This window comes from Dendrobates tinctorius, unplaced genomic scaffold, assembly GCF_039654945.1.
Source record: "Dendrobates tinctorius isolate UK_male_01 unplaced genomic scaffold, ASM3965494v1 ptg000064l, whole genome shotgun sequence".
NCBI lineage: Eukaryota > Metazoa > Chordata > Amphibia > Anura > Dendrobatidae > Dendrobates > Dendrobates tinctorius.
Genome location: NW_027361732.1, coordinates 14,811,914 through 14,836,482, shown reverse-complemented (window position 1 = coordinate 14,836,482; position 24,569 = coordinate 14,811,914). Strand labels below are relative to the sequence as shown.

Sequence of the window (24,569 nt, the reverse complement as noted above, 5' to 3'; positions counted from 1 at the left end):
GGCACAGTGGCTGGCACTGAGAGTACGGTGAGGCATGCTACATGTGTTTGTATTCAATGGCTGATGAAAAAAAACAGTAGGTCAAAGCCACAGTCATGTTTAATCAAATTGTGAATTAATCAAAATAACTTGCAAACCACGGTGGCTCAGTGGTTAGCACTGCAACCTTGCAGCGCTGGAATCATGGGTACCTGGAATCCCATCAAGGACAACATCTGCAAGGAGTTTGTATGTCCTCCCCATGCTTGTGTGGGTTTGCTTTCAGTATTCTGGTTTCCTCCCACATTCCAAAGACATACTGATAGCGAATCTAGATTGTGAGCCCCATTGGGAATGATGATAATAATGTCTGTAAAGCGCTGTGGGATTAATGGTGCTATATAAGTAAAATAAATAAATAAAATAATAAACCGCCCCCTCTAAAAAACTTTACAATATATTGTATAAGGAAAAAAGCCTTTGCTCAATTTATGACAAAGACCCCCTCTAGAGCAAATCCTTCAGGGAAGATACATTTTAAGTTTACTGAGGAATCAGGTTCCACATTGTCTAATAAAGTCTACAAAGAGGGGAAAGCGTGGGGAGCTGCATTAGTGAGAGAGACAAACACAGTCCTGCTGCTTTCCATGGATTCAACTTTTCAGCTATGCAAAGGATTCTATTTAATGTTGATTTTATTTAGTAACATTTTTTTTCCTGAGAAGTGGATCAGTGCATCCAGTCTTATATTTTATGCTCTAAAGATCCAGCCAGGGGCCATAGACGAGACTAGTCCAACTCTGCCTTTGGCCGGCTCTTCCCAGTGCTGCTTCAGGTGATTGACAGTTCTTTTCCCTAATGTGTATAAGCTAAAGCCCCCTTTACACATAGCGATATCGCTAGCAATATCGCTGTAACATCACCGATTTTGTGACGCAGCAGCGATATTGCTAGCGATATCGCTATGTCTGATACTTACCTCCGACCGGCTCACCCGTTGCTCATCACTGGTCGCGCGAGAACGTCCTGGATCATTTCTCGTCGGGCGCTTCCTGCTGGGCTTCCTGTGGCGCCGACGAGCGACACGTGGATGCGGGCGGGAGGACGTCAGGATCGCCTCGTCTGACAGGTAAGTAGCGACCCCCGACCCCTGCTATGTCGCTGGTGAGATCTGCCTGTGTGGCAGCTCACTAGCGACCACTTAGCGATGCACCAGCGATCCGTATCGTTGTCGGGATCGCTGGTGCATCGCTAAGTGTAACGGTACCCTTACAATCACCTGCAGCAGCTCTGGCAAGAGACGGCCGGATACGGACTTGGTCTATTCTCTTTCTATGGTCCCTGGCCATATTTTTGCCCCCAAAATGCCAGAGGCTTTAAGAGAAAAATATACCTGGTACCTGGCCGCAATCGTGCAGCAAGGCTGTGATTCATTTTGCTTACGTTTTAAGCGGCATGAATCAGATGACAGGTTCCCTTTAATTAAAGCATACCTGTCTTTTCAGATGACTTTTTGAAATAAAAGGTCAAGTCTGTACACATGAGAAACAGCACTATATCTGGCCCTTTGACTTGTATCCTGTATTTCTCATTAGTTATCCCCTGTTATGCAGCATCTTTAATTTTCAGTAGCTAATTGGTGGAAACCGGCTGCCGTGATCTCTCTCATACACAGATATGAGGAGATCCTGTTCACTATCTCTCAGTAGTACAACATCAAAAGCAGCAGCATGGAGGACACAATGTCACAGTGCATAGCAGTATAGCTGGGAAGCTTCAAGGCCATGCTCCTCGACTCAGGTGTTGAGAAGAAAAGCTAGCAGCCCCAAACAAATCTACGTTTTTATCATTTTGACAGTTGAGATAGATAACCCAACACCGGCTAATCATACAGCTTAATAGATGTTAGCCATCCTCAAACACATTATTTGGTTTTCGTGCTCTTGGCTAAATAGCCAGGCTCAGGCGACAATCATCTAATGTGGATGAGAACTTTAAAACTCTATTAATGAATAGCATCTCACTGGAAGAATGCAGACACGTTTTAAAACTTGAAGAAACAATAAGAACTTAGAAAAAAGCTGAGCGTACCTGATTTCCAACAAGCAATAGGTGTTCTCCAAGGAGGAAGTCTTTTAGCATGTCTTCCATCACTCTCAGATGCTGCAAATACAAACACCACTGAAGTCAGGAATTAGGTTTTTCATGAAAACAAGTCACATTTCAAATGGAAAAATTAAATGCATCTCTTCCCTTCTGCATTTATTTTGATCACTGAAGAGGATAGTAAAGATGTTAGGAAGAACATCGGAATGGGACAGTATTTCTTGAACAATAGCTATCCATAAACACTAAATACATAAATTAATATCCTAAAAATACTGATCTGAATCAAGTCTGAATGAGGCCCATGTACTCACAACAGACAAAATGCAGACAATAATTAATTTATTGGAAATTTACACGTCACTAGAGTAAACCATTTATTTAATTTGCAATTCCTTGTTATGTCTGTATACTCTTTTGCTTCCTCCCCTGCTCAGGAACTGTGGTATGATCAGACCATATTCCTGTATGGTCAGACACAGCCATTACACAGTACACAGCAGGGACACATTTATAAGATTATCTCAGCACAGGAACATTTTTTTTTAACACATCCGATTGTGGAACTTATTTTAAATCCAAGATCTATTAATTAAAATGTACTTTGATAGCGGGAAAATCCCCTTAAAATCAGCATGACACAGTAATATTAGCTGTCTTATCCTCAGTAACACTTATTCCCGAGCTAATGAGATGACTGAAATGATACAAACAGCTCATTTTGTTGAAGGATTAAAATTCTGTGGAAATAGAATTTTTGTGATAAAGTTAAGGCCTCTTTCACACATCAGGTTTTCGCCGTCAGACGCGATCCGGCGCTTTTGACAAAAACCGGATCCGGCGAAATGCAATGCCGGATCCGGTTCCCCCCCCCATTGACTTGCATTTGCGCCGGATGGCCATGCGTTTCATCCGGTTTTCGCCGGATCCGGCAATGTGTCGCGATCCGGCGTCTGGAAAAAACGGCTACTGTAACGTTTTTTGTCTCCGGCGAAAAAGCTGGACACGCCGGATCCGGCGTGTCCGGCTTTTTCAAACAATGAAAGCCTATGAGCGCCGCAATGCGCCTGATCCGGCGACAGCCGGATCCGGTGGCCGGATACGTTTTTTTTGGTCTGAGCATGCTCAGTAGCTCTGCCCACAAGACACATATATAAAAGCATGACAGTGGGACCCTCAGCCACACCCAACATGCCACCCAAGACAGCAACCAGGCGCAGGAGAAGGCAGGAGACCACTGCAGCAGCACCACCACCACCCCAAATGGAGCAGCATGCTGAACAACGGGAGGGGAGTCCAGCAGCAGATGAGAGACGGTAATTATCAAATCCCCCATTCCTCCAAACTAGGGCCATGGAATATCAAGATATTCATTGCCCCTTTGTTTCTCTGTATTCAACAGCCGCCCAAGAGATGCAGCAGCAGCAACAGTGGCAGCACTGGAAGCACTGGCAGCAGCAGTACCACCACCCACAGGCATGGAGTCTGGCCAGCAAGAAGACAGCACATCTTCTTCTGGGAGCCCTCCCTCGCATCGTCAGCGTTTGACGGTAAGTTTTTATTTCCAAAATCCATCATCTCTGTAATATATGTCTATTCATTGCCTTTTATTTCAAAACAGGAATCACAAGATGAAGAGGAGCTCCCAGAAGAAGAAGGAAGGGGTGGACAGACACCTGGAGTGGGCTCACAATTGGTAAGTTTTTTGCATCAAACGCAGAAACACAACATCACACTACACACAACACATAGAAAACAATGTTCTGCAGACCACACACAGCAAACAAATGCCTACATCCAAACACATAACATTTTTTGTTTTCTTCTCTAGTCTTCCCAATCTGGTGCTCGGCAAAGAGGTCCTCGCAGTGCCTCCCAGGGTCGTCGGCGACAGCAACGCGGCGGTCACCAGCGTGTAAGTATAAATATTTTTGCTTTGTTTTTTTGCACTTTTTATTTCATTTCTTTTGTGGAGGCAAATTATGTTATTTTTGTCTTTTTCTTTAACAGCCTTCACAGCGTGCTCCCGACTCTGACGGTGAGGATGGAGGGATTGATGTGGACCACCTCATCGATCTCGTCAGAGAAAGGGAGCCGCTATGGAATATGGCTGACCGCCGCCATGCTGACCTGATCGTTACCCGACGACTCTGGGAGGAAATCTGTTCGCTCCTTGTGGACCGCTGGGAGGACCTCGATGCTCGGGCCTAGATTAAAGAGCGTAAGTATATACAGTACCGGTTGCTTGATGTAAACCAGTGTTTCCCGAACTCCAGTCCTCGTGGTCCCCACGGATCATGTGTTCAGGATTTCCATTTACTATGGAAATCCTGAAAACATGACCCCTGGGGACCATGAGGACTGTAGTTTGGGAAACACTGATGTTGTATACTAACCACTCCTTTCTCGTTTCAGGGGACAGAATTGTGAAGCGGTGGCGGTCTGTCAGGGATCGTTTCAAGAAGGAGTTCAATAAAGAGATGCGGGCCCCGAGTGGATCTGGAGGACGCAGGAGCAAGTACAAGTACGCACAAGCCCTGTCGTTCCTCCGGGAAACAATGGTCACCAGAAGGTAAATATTACACACCACAAGTGAAAAAAAATGTTTAGATGTAACTTTTTTTTTTCAGCCAGGGCCATACCATGTCACCATTTTAATTGTTTTTTTTTCTCTTTATTCCACAGCACGGTGAGCAGCACTCGGGAGCCTGCACGATTGGACCCTTCTGAGGAGACCGGCACCGAGGGACACTTTGACCGCCCCGGTACATCTGCACCTTCCCAGCCTTCCCACACATTCGACCCATCTGTCCCATCCACCAGCACAGGACCATCATGGCCGCCTACATTACATGAAGCTGCTGGTGAGGAGATCGATTTCCCTTTACCCCACCCTTCTGCCCCTGCCACCTCTAGTACACCTGCGGGTACTGGGCGGCAGCGGCAGAGGGGTCAGGAAAAGACTTATGCGCCAGAGTTCTTGCATCTGAATGCATCTTTCCAGAACTGTCTAAAAGTCTTGTCAGAGCAAATCTCCGCAGGCTTTCAGCAGATCAACTCCAGCATTCTGGAGGTGAAGACACTTCTGCAAACCTTGCATTCAGAAGCAAGATCTTCGCCAAACCACACCTTTTTTAGGTCTGTTGTGGAGCGCATGGAAACGCTCTCTCCTACCCAGCAGATGCATGTAATGCATTCATGCCACGGTGCTCTCCAGCACGTTACCTCCCAACCTCCTCCTCCCACCACAGTAGTTCCTCCACCTGCACCCCCTCCAGCCACTTTCCATCCTCCCCCTCCTATTACATACCATCCACCTCCCCAGCAACAGCCACCTCCCCAGTACCAGCAACCTCCCCAGTACCAGCAACCTCCCCAGTACCAGACATCTCCCCACTTCCAGCAACCTGCCCCGTACCAAACTCCTTCCCCATACAACTTGCCATCAACATCATCTGCTCCTACAGTCCCTGCCCAACCCTCCACTCCACCGCCCACCACCTCTTCTGCCTCCCACATGTCCACCCATTCTGTAGCTTTTTCCACACCTTCACCTCTAACTGTTCCTTCCCCACCACGATCCCAGTCCTCTCTCCACACTCCCAGTGTCGAAGTGTCCCGCAGCCCCCCCAGCACTATTTCCACCCCACACTACACCGAGTTATAATGTTTTTTGTTGTAATAAAAATGCCCATTTGGTTGGTTTCAAACATTTATTAAAAAAGTTTTTTAAACTTTAAAAACATTTTACAAAAAAAAAAAATATTTTAAATAAAAGTTAAATTATCGTTTTACAATGGTTGTCTGTCATTTCTTTCTGCGGCGAACTATGTTTAAAAAAAAGGTTAAATACAGGGTATTTCAAAGGTAAAAAGGTATTCAAAACCAGGTATATAACTGTGGGTAAATTTTAGCTTTTTGCCACAGTTGTGTTCCTGGTTGTGTTTGAAGCAAAGTATTTCACCTAAAAAGTTGTGTTTATTGTTGGTGATTTCCTAACAATGTACACAACTTTTGTTACAAGGTGAAATACTTTGCATAAAACACAACCAGGTACACACCTGTGGCCTAAAGGTAAAAATAGTAAGACCATGACAAGATAGCCAACTTTGGTTGGCAAAGGTATATACTGTTGGTACACAAGTTTGGTTAAGGGCACAAATCTTTCACACTCTGTCATCCTGCCAGTGTACTCTGCCTTGAGGTGACATAAAGTATAGTGCAAAATTGTCCCTAATTACTGAAACCGTCACAGAACTTCTAGTGGTAATGTCATGGTAATCTTGCAAGGTGGTTTCTTCAGAGGTGTCCTCAATGGAAATGGGTTCCTTGCAGCTAACAAAATTGTGGAGTACCACGCAAGCTTTGATCACCTCGTCCACAGTTTCTGTCTTGAGGTTGATCGCAGTCAATAGGACCCGCCATTTGGCTGTCAGAATACCAAAGGTACATTCAACCATTCTTCTTGCTCTTGTGAGGCGGTAATTAAAAATGCGTTTTGTTCTTGTCAATCCTCTGCTAGAGTACGGTTTCAAAAGGTGTTCTGACAGCTGGAAGGCTTCATCCCCTACACAGACAAATGGCATAGGTGGACCAGATGTTTGCGGCAGCGGTCTAGGGGGTGGGAACTGGAAGGTGTTTCCATACAGTTTACGCCCCATGGCAGACAGTTTGAAAACTTGAGAGTCATTGGAGCGGCCATAGGCCCCAATATCAACAGCAATAAATTTGTATTCCGCGTCAGCGATGGCCATGAGGACAATTGAAAAATATTTCTTGTAATTGAAATATTCCGATCCCGATCCGGCTGGCTTTACAATGCGGATATGTTTCCCGTCCACAGCGCCCAAGCAGTTCGGAAACTGACATATCTGTAGAAACTTTTCTGAAATTTCAATCCACCTCTCTGTTGTGGGCTCTGGTAAAAACTCTTCAGCTAAGGAGTCCCACAGTGCACGGCATGTGTACTTCACTATTCCAGATATGGTGGAAATCCCGAGTCTGTACTGGAAATGCAGTGACGAAAGGGATTCTCCAGTTGCAAGAAATCTGTGGGGAATTAAAAAACAATCAATTAGTTTTAAATCACAGCATTACATACCAAAACTCAGCTATAACACTTGAAGATACAAACTACCACCAACAAGATTGCAGTGAAAGTGTGCTCTGATGCGAGCACATCCAATAAATGTGGCTTACCTTAAAGTCACCATCAGACGCTCTGCGGGTGAAACAGAGAAGCGGCAATAGGTGTCCGCTTTTCTTATGAGGTGTGCAATGCGCTCCACCAAGTAATCAAAATTCTCCATTTTCATCCGAACATATCCAAAGAATTTATCCGGGTTTCATCTAAGGTCCATGCAGAGTGTAGAATAGACCCCACGCGTCATTCTCTTGGCTGTGATGGGGTGGATCCACAAACGTCGTCTACGATGCCTGATGCGCTGCTGTCTCGCTCTCTCCTTCTCCAGAACAATCACCCTCAAACGATTCACCTCCGCTGTAAAATCCGCCAAATTCTTCAAAATATTTCCAATCACAACATCCATCTTCGCCAGTAACTTGCTCTTCTCTCCAACCTGCACTTTCTCCTCTACAACCTGTCAAAGAAGGGCTGTAGGAACACGCTATATATAGTTTTTCAGTAGCCAATCCCGTTCGGAAGGCCACAAGGGTCAATTTTAAAAACCGGATCCGGCGTAATCCATCAAAAAACGGAACAAAAACCGGATTAACCGGATGAGACGGATCCGGTTTTGTCTGTCAAGAACAAGACGGATCCGGCAGAAAAACGGATCCGTCACATCCGGTTTTACGAAATATTTGCCAGATCCGGCGCTCCGGCACGACGCCGGATCGCGCCTGACGCCGAAAACCTGATGTGTGAAAGTAGCCTTACTTTCATGGCAAAGAATGATTTTGCAATTTTTGTCCAATTCATCTGACCTCCTTTGAAAACAATCTAGAGTTAAGCCCCCGTCACACATAGCGATCTCGCTAGCGAGATCGCTGCTGAGTCACAAGTTTTGTGACGCAAAAGCGATCTCACCAGCTAGATCGCTGTGTGAGACACCTATCAGCGACCGCCCCCCTGCCGGTATCGCTGATCGTTGTTGGAAAGCCCTGGACATTTTTTTGATCGCTGGTCTCCCGCTGGCCAGCACGCATCGCTGCGTGTGGCAGGTGGGAGACCAGCGATCAGCGCGTTGGTAACTAAGGTAAACGCAGGGTTTCTAAGCAGCGCGCTGTGCTTAGAAACCCTCTGTGTACCTTAGTTACCAGCGCGCTGATGCAGGGAGCTGGTAACCAAGGTACACATTGGGTTTCTAAGTGACGTGCGCTGCTTAGAAACCCGATGTGTACCTTAGTTACCAGCTCCCTGCATCAGCGCGATGGTAACTAACGTACACAGCGACGTCACGCTCGGCGTCGCTGGTGCTGATCACTAGTGAAGCTGCCTGTTGGGCAGCTCACCAGCGACCATGTAGCGGCTCACCAGCGATCCTGACAAGTTGATATCGTCGGGATCGCTGGTGAGTCGCTATGTGTGACGGGGCCCTTAAAAGAAATCTGTCAATAGGATCAACCCTCCTAAGCCATCTATATGGACATGTAGGTCATAGAAAGTTGAATAAGATGATACCTTGATATCTGCGATCTGATGTCTTATTCTAGAGAAATCAACATTTTTTTTTAATTACGCTTTTTCTAATTGCCACTTGTTTAAAATTTCCAATTCATGCCTTGCTAGTCTATTTGTTTCCACTTCTGATGACATTTCATTTGAAAACCCAGCTGGATAAGAAAATCTATAATCAGTGGGTTCTATTTGTGGCATGCTGTCCCTCCCTCTTGCTTGTTTCAGTACACCTTCTTCCTTAAAACAGAATGTCACTGGTGATGGGGCTGGTCTCTTCTACTACTCTGTGTGTCTGCTCTTCTCGTCAGTGATCTGTCAATACACTTTCCTCCAATGAGCCTCTGAACACCAGCAAGGAAAAAACACAGACAGCGCATACACCAGATATCTAACGCATACGCAGTGTGCTCTCTCTCCATGCCAATATTCTATTAGTGAACTCTGTGCTCTGCTCTGAAACATTTCTGAACAGCGACAAGGGAAGAGAACAAATCGAGTAATCCTCAGAATAGACCGCTGATGCACAGAGTGTTCTCTTTTCTCGCCAGTATTTAGAGATGTTTTGGAGCATTGTGCACTGACAGAATGATGGCAAAAAGAGAGGACACATTGAATAGCAGAACAGTCAGGAGAGCAGAATAACCCAACAAGCGGTAGAGAGGGACAGAATAGCCCAACAACAGCCCAAAGAGCGGACATTAGTAATGACCTTCCTTTTGAGACTCCCCAATATATGCTGGGAGTTTCAAGCAAGATGTCATCGGAAGTGAAAAATACAGAAGTGAGATTTACAAGGGAACGGTAGGGAAATTTACACAAGTGTCAATTGGAAAAATAATTTGTTGCTTTTTTTTTTTTCTCTTTTGAAACTTCATTTTTATTGATTTTGTAATGAAGTTGCATCTTACAAGTTATAAACATTGCATTGAATTGTTACAAAGAACATATATAAACATGCTTATCACCTAAGCCTGAATAAAAGCAAAAATAAACTTAACAAATATAAAATTATCAAACCCCCTTACGTCCACATTTTCATAGATTACATTGACTGAAATCAGACACCTTATCTCCAGCTCCACCTTATCCTCCATATAGCTCATATAACACATTTCAGTTTACCCAGAATAAAACTCAAATCCTCTAATAGATACCAATCCGAATCCACAAAGGCGCTCATTAAGTCTTGAATTTAAAATAAGTTGTTTTTAAAGATAGTTAGATACACATTTCAAGGTACTGGACAAGGCATTTAAGTATTTTTGTCCTAAAGTAAATTAACTTCCAAATCATCAATGAAATTCATTTGTTTTACTTGTGGACTTCATTGATTTTGGTGTATTTTGAGCATAGCAATTCCACAACAGATAGAGCATATTGTGAATCTGAAAATCGGCAACATGCATAATATACGTGGTGGAATTTTCACGCTGTCAGTGAATGGGGTTTGTTGCAACGTAATTTGTTGAGAAATTCTGGAATTTCTAGAATTTTCACAGACGTAAAAAAGTTTCATTGGGCAGACTTTTAGAAGAGCATACATCCCACATGAGGCCATCACTATTTCTGTCTTCTTGTGTAATGCACCACATTCATCAATTAGAAATATATGCTAGCCACTCTCCTGAGCTCCTCTACCTTACACATAAAAAAAAAAAAAACAATACACCTAGCTTCATCATGGGCAAAGTGGGCAGAAAAACAAGAGTACACTCTTCATCTTGTGCTCCATCTCACCGTGTAGACATTGAAAGCTTCCTGCGCCCACAGAATCCAATTCAAGACCTGCAGCTGTAAGGAGACATAGTGTCCGGGAATGAGACATGATGGAGCTCTCCCCCTTCTGTACTCCACAAGGCCCACTCACCGCACCTACCGGATACTGCTTCAAGAGCAAGGGTAACGTACACAACTGCCAATCATCCGTCCAGCATGCAAGACTCTTCAAGACTCTTCCGTTCTGCTCCCGAGTCTTGTCACCGTCCTGCCGCAAGATGGCCACCACAGGTGTAGTGGGGCGCGATTGTCTTCTGTCCACTCTTTGGCCCTGGAGGCTATCTCCTCCTAGCCCGCACCACCAGAGGGGGTCTGCTGGTCCTCTTCATGAATTGTGTGAGGGTTGACTGCTTACGGCTTGCCGTTTTCTATCTCAGTGGCTGTAGGGACACAAGATAATCAGTAACAGAGCTGACGTGAAGGAAGACACCTCAATTCTTCATGAGAGCAGCAATCTCGCCTCCTGACTGTGGGATTGACATGGGGCTCACCTCTAATGACTAAGGAACACACCAGGAGACAGGTAGACTGACCCCTGATCCATGCCATACTGATGAAAGAGCTCTCCCATATCAAGCTCTTAAAGAAGACAACACGTCCTTGCCAGTCTGTGGTGGATGCCCTGTCGGGATCCAGCCCATCTACCCCATGGTCAACAGGCTCCTCATGGGGTTCTTCGTCTCTTCATTACATCTCAAGATGCCAGCCGTTCCAGTTCCTGTCTCGTCCAGACTGGGCTGGAGATAAACTGAGCTTGTTTACATCCTCACACAGACCCTCGACCATCTATTCATGAGCACTAGTCGCAAAAAGTGGAGAAAATTGCGCTGCTCATCCCAGACACCAGGTACAATCTACATGGTCCCATATTCCATATTCAACAGACCCTAGGGGCTCTTGGTACTAATGTTCCTGTTCCCTCTTCTGGCGATGATAGTGGACCGGCTTCTCTGGAAGATCTTCACATGTTACTGCAGTCAATTCCCACAAGAATTGATGTATTATGTAAGGTAGCGCCCAGTGTTCATGTTGAGGAACACTCACTTGGCAGTGGATTAACCACGTCAGGCACGAGTTGTTCACATAAATCAGTCCATCTGGTTTATTGTGCAGCATAAACCATATAGCAGCAACAGTCTTACATCAGACCAAATGAAGATTCAATGTAGAGCTCCGCTCTCTTAGCCCTGTGGTCACACAGGCTCTACAGTCTCTAAGTTAATTCCCCCTGTCCAGGGTTACCTCTTAGCTGCTTCTCAGTCCTGATGTCCCTTCCCTCCTGGGGACTGTCCAGTACTCACAGGCTATTACACACAGGCCACACACGGTCAGCGGCGTCCTCATGTGCGCTTCAGAAAGGCAGCACACCTTCTAGCACGTCGGCCTTCCGGGACCTTCCACACGGACCAATCAGAAAGAACCAGGCATTCCCTCGTGTGACCTACCTTGGTCACCTTATATGGTCCGTAGCCACACCCACAGCATCACATGGCTATGACCTCATTGCAGGTCCTTCAGATTCACAACCACACACATAGGCTTTACTTCAGACACAAGCCCCTTGGTGGGTTTGTAGGTGACTGGTCCCACCCGTCTCACCAGCCATCTGGAAGCCTTCCCTGATACATTTTAACAAAAACTTCAGCAGTTCCTCTGCTGATTAACACACATGTTCAAGTTTCCATCCCAGGGCCAGCCATCCTGGGATACATAACTGTCATTTACCATTCTGCCGTTCATCCTATTTCCATTACCACAATGGGCAAGCCTGTATGCCTGTCCTGGGACACCCACACGGCGCCCCCTAGCGGACACAGTGGTCAATGCACCACAATTAGGACTTGCAAATCAAGTGATCTCAGAGTGCAAGCAGAGACTTGCTCTTTTCTGCAACAACCTTTCCTCTGTTTCAGCTAGACTTTACAAGTTATCTCATTCTCAAGCCACTGATACTAGTGCCATCCAGACTCTCTCTAGGACGCAGCTCAACTACACTCAGCTCAACTTTTCTCAATAAGGCAAAATGTAGATGACCTGGAGAACAGGAATAAATGCAATAACCTGAGCATTCGGGGGCTCTTGGAATCTATCTCCCCAGATGCCATCCCTTCAGTTCTTACAATCATCTTCAATGACCTTCTTGGGCGCCTCCCAAGACGTGCAATTGAGCTGGACAGAGCTCATAGAGCACATCTCCTGGTCGACGAAAATGTACTTTACCCCAGAGACATAATCTGAATCATCCACTTTTTTCTCCCAAAGACAAGATTTTGCAAACTGCCAGAAAAAAGCAATCTATTATGTACAACAGCATGCCAATCTGTATGATGCATGACCTTTCTCGAAATACCCGAGCACAGCGAGTAATCCCCAAGCCTGTTCAAGACTTGCTTAAATCCAAAGGGATCCCCTTTTGCTGGGGGTTCTCCTTCTTATTGAATGTGCAAAAAGGATCTTACTCTTTCACTCTCCACTTTCCTGAAGACCTCCCAGCTTTCCTACTAAGCCTGGAACTTCCCAAGACCCACCTTTCTTCCTGGCCTGTCCTATTTCTCAGCACCACATATCCCAGGAAAAGATCAAGTTCTAGAGCCACTCCATCGGTTGCTTCGACTCAGAAACTCAGAAAGGTCATTCCCCCATGAGAGAACCTCCGTTATATACAGAGGAAAGACCAACGCCAGTGGCACAGTCCGCTAGACAGCAACTGACTTTGTTATTGGGCGTGCTAGATAATTCCTGCCTGCCTTAATAGGTTTCTTTATTATCATTCAACTATGGTCCTTCTTTTATAGTTTTAATACAAATTTATATGCCCTTAATACATATGCTAGTCACATGCTCTGTTTTTAACAATTTGCTAATATGTTTCTCCTATGCACGATCAAGCATTGTTGTCCATTTTCCATGTTTATAGGTTCATTGGTGTTAACTCATGTTCTCTAGTATCTTCTGTTTCCTCCCATCAATAGTTTAGGAGCCCACGTCACTTATTCCAGCGACTCCCAAACTCCTGAATTACAAATATTCCTTGTTAGTTCAAATATTCCTTGTTAGTTCATGTCACAGTAACTATCCTACTGCTTTTGTTTTGTGCCTTTGAGAGCTGTTCTTTTTGTTTGTTATCCCTCCACTTCTGTCTCCAATGTGAATATAGTGAGATCATCCATCTTGGACACACAACAGTTGGCCGCATTCGTCAGAATTCTACAAATTTGCCATGGTAGTTCTAAACATTGCATCCTTAAATGCAAAGGGACTCGATACCCTAGAAAAACGAGCCCAGATTTTCCATAATTTCCACAGCCGTAAGGTGCGACTCATTTGCTTTCAGGAAACTAACTTTAAGGTAAACCACTCCCCAACTATTAAAAATAAACATGACACAACCTGCCACTCTGCTAACAATCCCACCTCACATTCAAAGGGAGTTGCGATTACGATGTATAGATCGCTGAGCCATCAAGTAATTGACTGTACCACCGATTCAAACTCTGGATACATAATTCTTACCCTCTCTACAGAAGGCCAAATCTTTACTATCATTAATGCCTATTCACCAAATCAAGATCAGCCTTCCTTCTTATCTAACTTAATTGACCTTGCCAGCCCCCTGGTGAAAGGTACCCTGATCGTTTTTGTGGCGACCTTAACATCACCTTGGACCCGACCCTAGAAAATTCCAAAGGCAAATCCTATCTCTCCTACATGGTCACTAGGGGTATCAAAAAAACATTCTTAAGCCTACACCTCTATGACACATGGAGACTACAACATCACTCTGACAAAGATTACGGTTTTTAATCCACCCCTCATGACTCTTACATTCACATAGACTATATTTTGCTTCAACACTGTACTTTAACCTGACTGACTTCTACAGCATAGGAAATATCTTATGGTCTGACCATGCTGCAGTATATTGCTCTAGTAAAATTCCCTCTTACAGAGGCAGTATTGTCTTGGTACCTAAATGAGGCTCTATTGCTAGACTCTCTTTTGTAGTGCAGACATCCAATCAACCATCGAGAACTTCATAGTGGACTACTTCTCCGACAAAACTTTCCCAATTAAATGGAAATCCTTAAAATGTGTTCGTAGAGGAGTTTTTAGAAAAAAAAAAGGAAAGATCTCAAACCCTCAGGAATGCCCTCCAGGAGGTCACTAAACTTGAACAGACACACAAAAACGCTCTCTCTCTCTACATCAACTCTAAGGCTATGTGCCCACATTGCTTTTTTGAATCAGAATATTCCTGAGCGGAAACGTACACCCTCTTCCCGGAAAACGCATGTGTTTTATGGAGCGCTTTTGTAAGCGTTTTTGATGCTTTTGTTAAGCGTTTTAGCATGCTTTTTCCAAAGGGTTTTTGCAATACAATTGTATGTATGCGGAAACGTATGCGTTTCCGCAAAATTAATGAACATGCTGCATTTTTTTCTGCTAAGTGTTTCAGCAGCGGAAAAAACGCACCATTAGCACAGCATGTGCGGATTCAATTATGATTACATGGGATGCTTTTCTTATGCGTTTCCGCGGCAAAAACGCTTAAAAAACCCAACGTGGGCACACAGCCTTAGAGAGCTTCTTAAAGCTAGATTGAAGGTCAACCATTTACTGGAGGCCTCTTATAATCGCTTGTTGCAAACAGGACGTAGCAAATTTGATGAGTATGGCAATAAGCCTGGTAGAATGATAGCTCGAGCTCTAAGAGATGAAATAGCACTAAATCATATCCCCTGTATCAGGAACACACGTGGCCTTCAAGTTCACACCACCAATGAGATTGCCAATATTTTCAAAATCTATTACTCAAAATTATATAACTTATCTGAGACAGATCCTTTCTTAGCTTCCTTAACCATGGTTATCACCTCCGATATGTGCTAGTCATGGAGAGCCTTATTGGTGATATCCAAAACAACCCTGATATTCAAGGTATTATAATTAAAAACAGAGAGTACAAATGTTTGGCATTTGCAGATGACCTTTTTGTATACCTCTCTAACCCACATATTTCTCTCCATTCACTAATGTTGGAATTGGACAAATTTGGGAAATGGTAAAATATGCTGGCATATCTGAGGCAATCACCATATTATTACCATCACAGATTATTAAATAGTTGAAGAACAACTACCCCTTTAAATGGCCTGCTGACGATTCCATCAGCTATCTGGGCATTCGTATCCCCTCTGTCCGCTCCAGGTTGCTCAAATTTATCTATCTTGATGGAATAAAGACCTTACTGTATGGAACCATAATTAATTCTCTTGGATCAATATTGTTAAAAAGACAATTCTCCCTAGATTGCTATACTTTTTCCAGACTGTCCAAATACACATCCCTTCATCTTTTGTGGTACAAAATTCAGCATATTATTACTTGCTTTGTCCTCAGGAAGACCAAGAATCAGATCTACCATATTAACCAGACCTAGGGATGCTGGTAGTACAGGAATGCCAGATTGCCGTAGATGTTGCTTGGCAGCTGCCCACTCTCGAGTTCTTGATATGGTTCACTGCTTTCCCTCTAAACTCTGGCTTACAATCCCATTTTCTATCCCTTCCCTGGCCTGGATCTAGTCCCTTATTGTTCAACATAAGGATGTTCTATTGTCATTCAGTGTGAACAAGACTCTTAAATCCATAAACTCAATTAACACTAAGGACCCACTAATTGTTTCTCAAGGTCCCCTAACCCCTATTACTGATAACCCTAGATTATCCAACGGGCTCTTCCTATAATGCATTTCTATACAGCTCAAAAAAAAACAAAAAAACAACAACTTTGTTTATATTAAATTCCTCCTCAGGAATTTATCCTTCCTCTTTCAGCTATTTTATGGGGTGGGGCATCCACATTGCGCCAATACTTAGCATACACTAAACTTGAACACTTTTCGCACCTTCGTTAGGAGCTCGGAATTTGCATGTCCCTTATCCCTGTTTGAAAAATTGTACATTGCCTCTTCAACGGCGAAACATGTTGTCTAGATTTTATACAAATTCCTTTAACTCCTAAATTGGAATATTTTCCCCACTTTCACAAGGCCGGGGAAACTGAGCTATAACTGAAAATCCCAGAGTCTAGGAGATGCTTCTATATTTCCCATAAATCCCGCATCGCAACCAAAGCTCAGGAGACAAACTATAAAATTGTGTCCAGATGGTATCGGGTTCCCGTGGTTTTGCATAAGTGGTTTCCAACCTGTGTTGGCGCTGTGGAGCACATGAGGGCACAATGACCCACATTTGGTGGTTTTGCCTAGTCCTGGTACTGTTTGGAGAGACAGTACTTGAGGTGATTCTAGATGGTACCAGCGTAACAGTCCCCAAAAGTTGAGAAGCAATTCTATTGCTCAAGTTCCATGTGCAGGGTACTGACTTTAAAAAAATCGCTCTTAAGACATTTGCTTCAAGCAGCGAAAACGATCATCCCATGACACTGGAAATCGCACACTGCTCCATCTATGGAGGAATGGTTTTCAAAAATTGCCACGACCCAGAGCATGGAGATGCTGAGTACAGACTCTATCAAAGAAAGCGCAAACAATGCTGAATAATGGTTTCAATGGAATGCCTTTCTAGCCTCCTCGCACTACAGGTCCATTAGCGGGTAATTTAATTTCAGTTTATGCCAACTGCGGCGGGCTTTTCTAAAGTCCCTTTTTAGGTTTCTTGTCCGCCTTTTATTCTCCTTTAGTCCTACCTTTATGTTTGTCCGAATCCTCTCCTTGGTGTATCTCCACAATTATGTCATCTTTTTGTCTCATTTATTGGTTTCATGTATTTTTATTTGTCTTGCAGTAGCTTGTTAAATTTAATATGTTAAAAATTTACAATCAACACTTGAATTTGAAATATATGCTGATGTTTTCCTTTTTTTTTTTTTTATAACAAAACCAATATCTGAAAAATAATTTCCCCTAGTCAATTAATTTTAAACAGACCCATATGGAAGGCATTTAAAGAGAACCTGTCATCAGAGGCTGCCATGCAGCCAGGATCATATTCCTCACCAATCGTTACACCGATGCCTCTACCTTGTGCCAGTCATTACACTGGCTACCCATCCACTCCAGAATTCAGTATAAACTTATTACCCTCACTCACAAAGCCCTCCATGGCTCAGCACCACCCTACATCTCCTCCCTTGTTTCAGTATACCACCCTACCCGCGCCCTCCGTTCTGCTGATGACCTGAGGTTAGCATCCTCAATAGTCAGAACCTCCCACTCCCGTCTCCAAGACTTTACACGTGCCGCGCCAATTCTTTGGAATGCACTTCCCAGGTCAATACGATTAGTCCCCAATCCCCACAATTTTAAGCGTGTCCTGAAAACGCATTTATTCAGACTGGCCTATCGCCTCAACACATTAACCTAATCTATCCCTGTGTGGCAGAGCCAAAAGTCTTACCATAACCAGGTTCCCCGCATCATTCTCCCACATGCTTTATGCATCCATTAGCCCTCTGTGTCCGTACTGTCACACACCTAACATTATGGCTGGTCCATACAATCAGGGCAACTGTTACCACCCACCTTTCGTGTCTACCTCTTTCCTCATAGACTGTAAGCTTGCGAGCAGGGCCCTCTTTCCTCTTGGTATTTGCTATAATCTACTGTATGTGATTATTGTTATGCTGTAATGTCTATTGTCTGTACAAATCCCCTCTGAAATGTAAAGTGCTGCGGAATATGTCGGCGCTATAAAAATAAAATTTATTATTATTATTATCAGAGTTATACATATTAAACTAAAGGCATTTCCGTAATGGAACTGGTATACTGATTTAATACATACTTTCAGTGAAGAAACTCGTACCCTGGTTTTTATAAAATCATCAAAAGAAGTTTTAGTGTCCATGCATCGGGGTGGGCCTGTGGGGTGGGAAAGTATGTATTAAAACAGTATACCAGTGCCATTATGGCAATGCCTTTACTTTAATATGAAAAGAACACACTGAGCAAAGCTCTAAAAAAGCGACTATAAGTCCAAAGTAAAATCAATAATTTTATTAAGACAAATCCAGATACAAGTGGGGGGAAGTGGACAATAACGTGCAGAAACCGCACACCGCATGGATAACAGAGGGCTGCTGTACAATCAGAACCTATACAATATCAAAAAATACATGCATTTTGATATTGTATAGGTTCTGATTGTACAGCAGCCCTCTGTTATCCATGCGGTGTGCGGTTTCCGCACGTTATTGCCCACTTCCCCCCACTTGTATCTGGATTTGTCTTAATAAAATTATTGATTTTACTTTGGACTTATAGTCGCTTTTTTGGAGCTTTGCTCTGTGTGTTCTCTTGGTAGATTGTGATTGTCCTTATTGTCCATTTATTGGTGTCTGCTATTGTATTATTATGCTGATTTTTTAATATTTGAAATGCAGATATTTTTCAAGGGCATTTTTATTCACTTTACTTTAATATGTATAACTGTGATGACAGGTTCTCTTTAAGGTAAAACCTCTTACACTGGATATTCTGATCAACAAAATTGTTTTAAAAATGTGTTACTAATTACAAGCAACAAGATGTTGCCAAAATATGCTCTTACCCACTTCCCTCTTTATGCTGATAGTTGTATTACCTAGAGGATAATATCACGCTCAGATAAACAAATTAGTTGGCTTAACTGCATGCATACATATTCTAAATCGAGTCTCCCTGTGACTGATGTACAGAATGCAATGATTTCCTCTTTGACGCCAACCCCTCTTGCTTTTTCTCAAGCCAAATGATGCTTTCACTGGAGACCCAAGAAACAGGTCATGTGGAAGTAGGTCAGCCAAAGTCCTTAGAAAATTACGGCTTGTCAGTGTAGACATGCCTCAGCGAACCCTTGTGTAAAATACGACCTCATATCACTCGGAACAGTCAATAAGTCATCAACTATATCTCCCATCCTGTCAGTACTAGTAATGGCTTCTTTTCTACCTCCTGAGTAAAACAGAGAAACAAATCAATTTAATTGCTGAAAAAATAATAACATGAGAAAAATTCTGGAAACAAAGGAAAAACCGAAGCAGCTGCCCATTACGACCAATTGTATTACTACATTTAGTGTGAACTTGGATTTGTATAATACAAACCAACTGCACTAGACTCAAAACTCCCTCCTACTAAGCTATCCCGACACCAAGACTTCTGAACCTTTATCTTTAGAGGCCTCACCAGACATACCAATGATGGTGAGACCAATCATCCTATACTCACCCAACCGCCTCCAAGACTTCTCCCGAATAGCCCCCATCCTCTGGAATTCCCTGCCCCAACACGTCCGGCTATCATCCACACTCGGATCCTTCAGACAGAACCTGAAAACCCACCTCTTCAGGAAAGCCCACAGCCTGCAATGATCCCCGCTGCCCCCTCACCACTACTGGAGCTACCGCCTCAAAATCACTGGAGCTGCTGCAACCTACTGTCTCTTTCCCCACCATCCTGTAGCATGTAAGCCTGAAAGGGCAGGGTCCTCTCTCCCCTCTATATCAGTCTGTGATTGTTAGTTTGTTTGCTGTAAGTGATATCTATAATTCGTATGTAACCCCTTCTCATGTACAGCACTATGGAACCAATGGTGCTTTATAAATAAATAATAATAATTCTAATTCCATACGAAATTAAAAAATATATGTCAATTTCCCTTTTATTTGTCTCAAACTCTGTATAACATTAAGGCAAGGACAAATGAGCTATAACGCTGCTAAACCAGACATAAGTTGCATCCAGAAAAAAAACCTACATGGTGTGGAGACACAACATTGTGTCTTAATTAATCAGACATCTATTTTCAGCAAGCCAGAAAGAATAAACTGTAATCTATATGTTGACTTTTTAATTCATGTGTTTCTTTCTGGTTGGTCAAGAAAACAGACTTTTGCTTGTGTAAGTCTGTAATATTGACTTGCAAGTTGACAATATGTTGTAACATATTGTGCTCTTATCCTGGATGACTAGTGATGTTTGCAGATATGTCAATTATACAATGTCCAAGCCAGCCAGTTTGTTGGCAAACAAAATAGAGGAGGAAAATCTATGCAAATAGATTACATAATCAAACAATGCAAGTTGATCTTATCACCATCAACTGTAAATACTGAAGGAAGGACACTTGAAGTTGATACCGTATTTTGCGGATTATAAGAGGCACTGGATTATAAGACACACCCCAAATTTTGAGGATAAAAAATAAGAAATAAAACTTTTTAAGTAAAATTGTGGTGCTTCTTAAAATGCACGCGTCTTATTGCTTACCGGAGGTGGTGGCTACGGTGAAGCGGGGTCCCAGGGTAGCTGCTGGAGGAGGCAAGATTGGAGCTTTGCTGCAGGCCACAGGCTGGGATGAAGGGGTGTTCGAATGTGTGCCGCTGCAGGTGTTCGCTGCTGAGATCTCATCTCCCAAGATCTTGGTGCCGAGATCTATATCTGCGCATGCGCCACCCTCAGCAGCCATTTTCCCGGAGTTCACAGCATAGTAAAACCATGTAAGTGCGGGGGGCTCTGGGCTTTCAGAAAATGTCGGCAGAGCCCCTGCACCACCAAACATCCGCAGCAGAGCACATCCGAACACACCCTCATCGCAGCCTACGGCCTGCAGCAACAGTCCACTCTTGCCTACTCCAGCAACGACCATGGGACCCTGCTCCACCACGGCCGGTAAGGTATATACGCATTATAAGACGCACCCCCAAATTTTGGGGGAATAAGAGCGTCTTATAATCTGAAAAAATACGGCAATTATAAGATGCTTTTTGCCTCTGTATAGAGAGACAGAGAGAGAGATAACAAGCCAAGACATCAAAACCCCCAGGGACTCTACAGGACTACAGCCAAGACATCATGGCTCCATCACGAGGGACACAGATTTGTCATTCTACAGGATGCCAGCTCAGGGGACCTTGGTCCAGCTCAAAGAATACAAATCTGCTCCATTGACCATCACAAATCCATGGATACTTTTGGAGAAAACCAGGATTGGGACCCACTGGTCTTCTGTCTCTATGGAGATGTTTGGAGAAGCCAGGTTGTGACCATACAGTCAACTGGCCCTGTACCTGAATTGACTGTCCTCTTCCTAAGCTTGTGTTTACCTTCTCTCTGGGCATGCCGCAGGTGGGGTAGTAGGCCCTGGGTGATGAAGCCAAGTTTTGATATTGTGATCAACCAGCCCTTGTACCTGAATGGACTGTCATCTTCCTACGCTTGTCGTTACCTCCTCTCTGTGTGTGCTGCAGGTGGGATAATCGGCACTTGAAGATCTGAAGTAACACCTGCTAACATCCCAGCGAGTCAGTGGAAGTGTGAGGCTCTGCGCACACGGTGCGGATTCTGCTGCGGATCCGCAGTGGATTTGCCGCTGCGGATCTGCAGCAGAACTGCAGGTGATGTACAGCACCATTAAAGCCTATGTAAAAAAAAAAACGCTGTGCACATGCAGCGTTTTTTTCCGCGCGGTTTTTGTGCGGAAAAAAAAAGCAGCACGTGACTTCTTTTGGGCAGTTTTGCTGCAGTTTTCCACCTGCTCCATTCTACAAATCCGCAGGCTGAAAACCGCAGTGGAAAACCGCACGAAAACCGCTGTAAAACCGCAAACAAAAAGGAAGAAATCCGCAGGAAAAAATGCAGGTCATTTGACCTGCGGATTTAGTAAAATCAGCACGGAAAAATCTGCGGGAGGATCCGCACTTTGTGCACATAGCCTGAGACTCTGTAATGTGCACCATCTTGAGTACTGTGCTGGGACTGTTCTATTTGTTATCTGCCTGTTTTGTGGTTCAATAAAGTATTGCCACTCTGCTTTACCCTCAACCTCTGTTGCCTCAGTAGCGTTATGTCAAAGTTAAAGGGAGAGCTGGCGTTCGGTGGGACGATTTCTGGCCCATGCGGTTTCAGGTAACGGACCAGGGTGCCCGCCGACCCACCGTGTCTCGACGCACAATTTACGCTACTTCTGTAAAAATTGCATCCCCAGCTGTGCCTCACCAACAAGCAGGGTGCAGCTCACTGATTAGGCCCACCTTAAAGTTTGACAAGCACTGCCCTCTATAAACCAAGGCTGGGGTCACATTGCGTTATGGCAGTCCGTTAGACAGACTGCGTTACACCGAGGCATAAAGCAGTCCGTTAACACTGCCATTGACTCCCATTGTTGGGCGCATTGCAACGCATGCCGTAAAGCGGCATGCGTTCGCAACGTGCCGTCATTCAGTGACAGAGCCTCGGACGCGGGCTGCAGCATCTGAGGCTCCGTCACCGCTAGCACAGATGAATTATCTGCGCTAGCGGGTATAGCATAACGCGATCGCGTTATGCTATAGTTAACGCAGCTGGTCAACGCTATGCGTTGAACGGGCTGGGTTAACGCAATGTGAACCTGGCCTAATTCTAGCAGTTATCAAAGCCAGTATAAGGGATTAGTCACCCCAGGGGCGGACACAGACTGCAGAGTGCCCCTGTGCAAGAAAACTTCCTGGGCCCCTCCCCCAATACTGCAACAAATTTAAAGGGAACCTGTCACCCCCCCCGCAGGCATTTATAAGTAAAAGAGCCACCTTGTGCAGCACTAATGCTGCATATTGTCAAGGTGGCTCTTTTATTTAGGGTACCTTGCACCGCAGAAATAATAGTTTTTAAAATTGGTCAGACATATCTGATATTTGGAGGTGGGCCTCCAAATCTTTATTTTCAAATCAAGACGCCTGCCCTGTATTGTCTTCTTGGTTACCGTCGCCCGCCCTCTGTCATGATGTCGACGGCCACAGATCCGGCCCCGCAGTCGCTTATGGTTTATTCACACTGCGGGGCTGGGAATCTCAGGCGCAGATAACTACTGCACATGCCCAAGATTCCTGCCCCGCAGTGTGAATAAACCATAAGCGACTCCGGGGCCAGATCTCTGGCCGCCGACGTCATGACAGAGGACGGGTGATGGTAACCAAGAAGACATAGCACAGCGTAGGCGCCATGATTTGAAAATGAAGATTTGGAGGCGGAGACACAATGCAGGAATACATGAGTGATGGATGTGAGGCATCTCTGTCAGATGGGGAAAGACCTGCCCACCTGACAAATATCAGGTATGTCTGACCAATATTAAAAAAGATTATTTCTGCGGTGCAAGGTACCCTAAATAAAATCCACCTTGACAATATGCAGCATTAGTGCTGCACAAGGTGGCTCTTTTACATATAAGTTGTATGAGCACGGGACTATGGGATGGAGGATAATCATTATAATTTGTTATAACTAACCACCGCTAGTTACTATGCCCGGGCAATGCCAGGCTCTTCAGGTAATATATTTATAAACAGCATAGAATGAATTGAATTACAATGCAAAGAAGCAGTGTTATCACTCATCAGTCTGCAAATGTTGGCTCTAATCCTGCTGTATGGAGGCAGAATGGGGTTTTAGGCCTGTAGTATAATGATCCCTGGCTTTATCTTTTCAGCTTCCCCATATATATATATATATATATAGTAAGTAAGAGTCTTATAGCGTATAGCATCAAGAACACAATCTGTCAAAGGACACTGTCCGCAGTGTTAGAGGAGGACACGATGATGGATCTGAAGCATTCCCTGAAGTGCCTCCATGGTTCCGTCACAATCTCCTCCCGAAAATTACCTAATTTCCGGTCAGCTTCCAGCACGTCACTTACGAATTTTAAAGTGCTTCTAGGGGCTCCGCTGTGTACGCCTGTGTCTGCGGGAAAAGTAAGCTTCCAGCCTGAGGCAGACTCAATCTCAAAATCGGGACTGTCTCACTGGGAGGTATGAATGCTCCCCACCATACACCTTGTACACGTATGGCTTCGCTCCGTGCACCTCGTACACGCACGGCTCCGCTCCGTGCACCTCGTACACGCACGGCTCCGCTCCGTACACCTCGTACACGCACGGCTCCGCTCCGTACACCTCGTACACGCACGGCTCCGCTCCGTACACCTCGTACACGCACGGCTCCGCTCCGTACACCTCGTGCACGCACGGCTCCGCTCCGTACACCTCGTGCACGCACGGCTCCGATCCGTACACCTCGTACACACAC

At 44.4% G+C, this 24,569-nt stretch overlaps 1 protein-coding gene across 2 annotated transcripts in view; it reads right to left on the bottom strand.

The window, feature by feature from the left end:
• Positions 1–24,569, bottom strand: part of VWA8 (von Willebrand factor A domain containing 8) — a 670,166-nt gene that overhangs the window by 371,909 nt on the left and 273,688 nt on the right. For both annotated transcript variants that reach the window (XM_073580317.1, XM_073580318.1), the window contains exon 21: positions 2,071–2,142. In XM_073580317.1, the coding sequence (XP_073436418.1) occupies positions 2,071–2,142 (72 nt within the window). The remainder of the gene's footprint in view (positions 1–2,070; positions 2,143–24,569) is intronic.